Source organism: Acanthisitta chloris, unplaced genomic scaffold, assembly GCF_000695815.1.
Source record: "Acanthisitta chloris isolate BGI_N310 unplaced genomic scaffold, ASM69581v1 scaffold18410, whole genome shotgun sequence".
Lineage (NCBI taxonomy): Eukaryota > Metazoa > Chordata > Aves > Passeriformes > Acanthisittidae > Acanthisitta > Acanthisitta chloris.
Window position 1 is genome coordinate 22,616 of NW_008652384.1, and position 4,236 is coordinate 26,851.

Consider the following 4,236-nt stretch of genomic DNA (forward strand, 5'->3'; position numbering starts at 1 on the left):
GGCAGATGCTCATGGATGTGGTCTTGACAAAAAGGGAGACTTCCCTGTTTGAGGGGAAGGTCTACACTCAGAAAAGGCCCAGTCCTCCTCCAGCTATTGATGCAAAGTATCAGTGGCCTCTACTTTACCTCCTTCAGCTTCCCACTAGTGAAGGTTGGAGACAGCACTGTACGAATCCTTTTCCACTGCTCATCTGCTGCCACATTGAGGGCTGACTCCAGGAACCCATTCAGACCAAAGTTCTGGACAGGAAGAACATTGCAGCAAAAGGAACATGGTTATACAGCATGTTGGGTGAAGGTTTCCAGCCCCCTTCCACACAACAGAAATGCAAAGAAAAGCCCACCATCGGGTGCTGATTTGTCCAGTGAAGTCATGTCTGCTCTACCTCAACAACAGAAACGGAAACAAAAGCGTGAGTCATAAATGACATCAGCCCTAGGGCATGTCCAGGCTCACGGCCCAGTGACCCAGCCAGAGTGGCCTCTACACCTCCCTAGCAGGGTTTTGATGTTGGCACCATCAATAAACTGGGGCACAGCAGAGAGCAAGTATTTGCTGAAGGGCACAGAGGAGAACAGAAGCAAAGAAGAAACTCCTCCTTTCTTGCTGCATGTGCTCTGTACTGGAGAGCAAAGCACAGGACTAGGTACCTACCCGGCGATTAGTAAAAATGGTATAGCACTCTTTCACCAGGATGTTTTTGATGAGGATGGGGTCCAACACAGCCAGCACAGGCTGCCTGCCATCAAAAATCCTAAGCCAAGAGAAACCCACAGTCAGTCCATCACTCATGGTCAGCTGGAGCAAAAGCAGCCTGGTCTGTCTGTGGCCAGAGCCATGGCACACTGACTGCTGGAGCCCAAAGAATTTGGGCCAGCTGAGTCCTCTCTGACAAAACAGTCAAAAGGATGAGGCTGAAACTTGTTATGTAGTAAGACAGGAAAAAGGGTAAGAAAGTGCCAAACACAGACAGCATGAGCATTTCTACCAATTGTCTGTGTGTTAAAGAGCTGCCCAAGCAGTGTGGGCTTAGATAAAAGGCAGTTTTTGCCACGACATTGACCCTCTGCACTTGGGATGTCTGAGCTCTGTTTCCAGTACTGACAGCTGGAGACAATAAAGCCACACTGCACAGCCTACTTGTGGGGTAAAGAGATTTCCCTGCCTGGCCTATGAGACACTGAGAGGTGAAAAACTCATCTGTCTCCTCCATTTTCCAATCAACAGAGACAGAAAAACTTAAAAGTCATGGTGTGGGCTAAAGGGCAGGGAGCCTTGGGCCGCAGCTGAGGGAAACTGCCATCTTCAAGGAACTCGAGAACATTTTAATCTTCCGAAAAAATGCACCAGGTTCCACGAAGCCTCCCAGGATTTTTCTGCGCAGCAATTTTGCTTCAGTTTGAGAGGTTCTCAATAGAAGGATGATAAGAGGCCCCTGCACAAAACCAGTGCTGTGCAGGGAGCAGGGAGGCAGGTTGAAAGGTAGCTTGTGCCCCAGCTCTGGGAGAAGCAGGGAGTAAGATGAAACACACCGTGGCAGCCCGTGGCTTGCTTTTTTGCTCAAGACAGAGGAGCAGCTTCAAAGGCAGGAGGCTCAGTTTGACACCAAGCAGTGGAGGTTATTTTCAAAGCTAATGCAAACAAATGACCCCCCAAACTGGCCACCATCATCCCAGCCCTGCACCATACTGAAATCTCAGCAGGAGAGAAGCCTTGGAGAGATGGGTGAAGACTTTCCCAGTGCTGAACCTGTATTTTCCCAAGCTGTCTCTGCTGGAGTTACAGGGCTGAGAGATGATAGCAATGTACCTTTCTTCATTCTATTTTGGGGCTGTGGAGCACCCCAAACAGGTAGTTTTATTCCACAGAAACTCACCCCCAAATTTTTCCATACTTTTCAAAGCATATCTGGTCAAAATGCAGGACTCCCTGGAAAACAAGAAAGGAGAAATTAACAGTATGCTAGTGAAAAGTGATCAAAGCAAGTCACAGCTGGCAGCATAGTGCATCCCACAGACCCATTGTAAGTGGCAGAGGTTGAGGCTGGGAGGTGCATGGTTGCTCTTAAGCATCATGTAGACACTTAGGGGATATTAGTTGGAAGGGAATAAGAGAGCAGAGAGAAAAAAATGAAGGACAAAAGCACTTTCAACTTCCACCAGTCAACCTGAGCTAAAAATGTAACGAACACAAGGTATGATAGGGTACACAGTTTCAGTGTGAGCAGAGCTAAGAGGCAGAACTAGATTCCAGGTGTCCTTTCACCTTCAGCTCAACAACTTAGAGCTGCTATGGCCTCGTATGATCTCTCACTGCAGTTACTGAAGTGAATGCAGGTTTTTTTGTTTTGCTTTGTTTTCTTCCAGGTTTTAACTGATGTTACATGTAAGGATGAAACTTATGGGACATATAACACTCACCATGCATCAACTAAGCCATTGGTAAGAGGCCACGTGCATGCCATGAACTCAGCAAACACAAGTAAAATACCACTTTAATTGAAGCCAATACATTTGCTGTGCATTTGCAATCAGTTACCTGGGATCAGCTACTACCTAGTTATTTGATAAGGTTTGGTAACTTGATAATGTTTGAGTTTTATTTTAAAATCTATTTGTCTGGCTTAGTCTCAGCTGCCCCAACAGCAACTGGCTGAACGGGGCATTGCTGGGGCTAATTCAGACTCATCATGTCAGTGACAAGAAGGGCAAAGAAACATGCAGCTCTCAAAAATCAGCAGTATTAGGCACCTCTCCAATATTTCCTTTTCTTTGTTTCTAATAGAACATGAGCTGCTCCAGAGCAGCCAGAAACACAGGGAGAAACTAATCATTTAAACTACAAAGTAGCTGTGAAACATAGCACAACTCGTTTGGGTCAGCCTGAATTTTTGTGTTCTTTGAGTGTCCAAAGAGCTTCCTACCTGAAAGCATCATTTCCATTTGACTGAATCAAGGACTGAGAAAAGATGTGCCCAAAGGATGGGAAAAACAGCCCCAGCCACAAATGAGAATCTAAGCAGCTACAGAGCAGCAGCTGTCGGTACTCACATTCCGATACTCCAGGAAAGTCCCCACAAAGGGCAGAGGCCGTGGGCCAGGCATGCCCAGCTTCTTGAAGGTCTGGTAGGGCCATATCCCATAGCTGCCAAAGAAAGAGCATGTGAGATGCATTTATGCAATGAAAAGAGAAGATTGCTCATCCTGAGCACAGTGAACGGCTCTAACAACTAGTTGCTGTCACCCAGAGAAAGCTGCAATTATGGACCAGCAGCAGCAGCTTTGCTGAGGATACTCTCTTTGTAATAAATGCAGGATTGCTCAGGGCATAAGATAATTCAGGGCATGTTTTGATAGAAGACAAGGCTGAAAGGAGCTGCAGCCCAGCCTAGGCAAACTGGGCACCCCAGATCTTCATTCAGGGCCTCACTTACCTCCCTAGACCAGACAACTGTGACTCAGGTGACTGAGGTCTCAGAGGCATTAAACTCTGAAGCTGAGCTCTGCCCTTGTGCTTGTCTTTGCAAAGACCTCGCACGATGCTCAGGTGGTCGAGCCACAGCAGCACAGCAGCCGAGCAGGGACATAAATTACCACAGCAAAATGAAGTTTTTGCCTGTACAGCTCACTACAGCTCCCCTGAGCGACATAACCTGAACAGGCAGTTTGGCCAACAGAACTACTTAATCAGGGGGTGATGCTGGCAGCAGCACATGGACAGGCACAGCATCACCCCTGCCCTGATCCCAGCTGGAGCAGCACGAGGACCTGGAGCAGTGCAAGAATCTGAAGCAGCACAAGGCCCTGGTGCAGCACGAGGGGCTGGAGCAGCACAAGACCTTGAAGCAGCACAAGGCCCTGGTGCAGCACAAGGGGCTGGAGCAGCACAAGACCTGGAGCAGCAGAAGGGCTTCAAGCAGTACATGGATTTGGTGCAGCACAAGGACCTGGAGCAGCACAAGGAATTGGTGGAGCACAAGGAATTGGAGCAACACAAAGAGCTGGAGTAGCACAAGAACTGGAGCAGCACAAGGAACTGATGCAGCACAAGGAATTGAAGCAGCACAAGACCTGGAGCAGCACAAGACCTGGAGTGTGCACAGCACCTGCTGCCTTGAAACACCAGGAAGTGACTTCTACTTGAGAAAGCAGAAAAAATGAAGGATTTCCTTTTTATTTCTCTCCCCGCCCAGCCCCGCCGCCCCATTCCCTGCCCGCTGGGGGAGCCCTGCAG

General features: G+C 48.3%; 1 protein-coding gene across 1 annotated transcript in view; it reads right to left on the minus strand.

Moving 5' to 3' along the window:
* The window catches only part of LOC103804579 (cytochrome P450 3A29-like), a gene marked incomplete at its 5' end in the record, with an annotated part of 11,389 nt that extends 7,440 nt beyond the window's left edge, over positions 1–3,949 (minus strand). Inside the window, 5 exons of the mRNA XM_009077196.1 lie at positions 129–242; positions 658–757; positions 1,880–1,932; positions 3,054–3,147; positions 3,891–3,949. Coding sequence (XP_009075444.1) covers positions 129–242; positions 658–757; positions 1,880–1,932; positions 3,054–3,147; positions 3,891–3,949 — 420 coding nt within the window. The remainder of the gene's footprint in view (positions 1–128; positions 243–657; positions 758–1,879; positions 1,933–3,053; positions 3,148–3,890) is intronic.
* Positions 3,950–4,236: the final 287 nt, after the last annotated feature.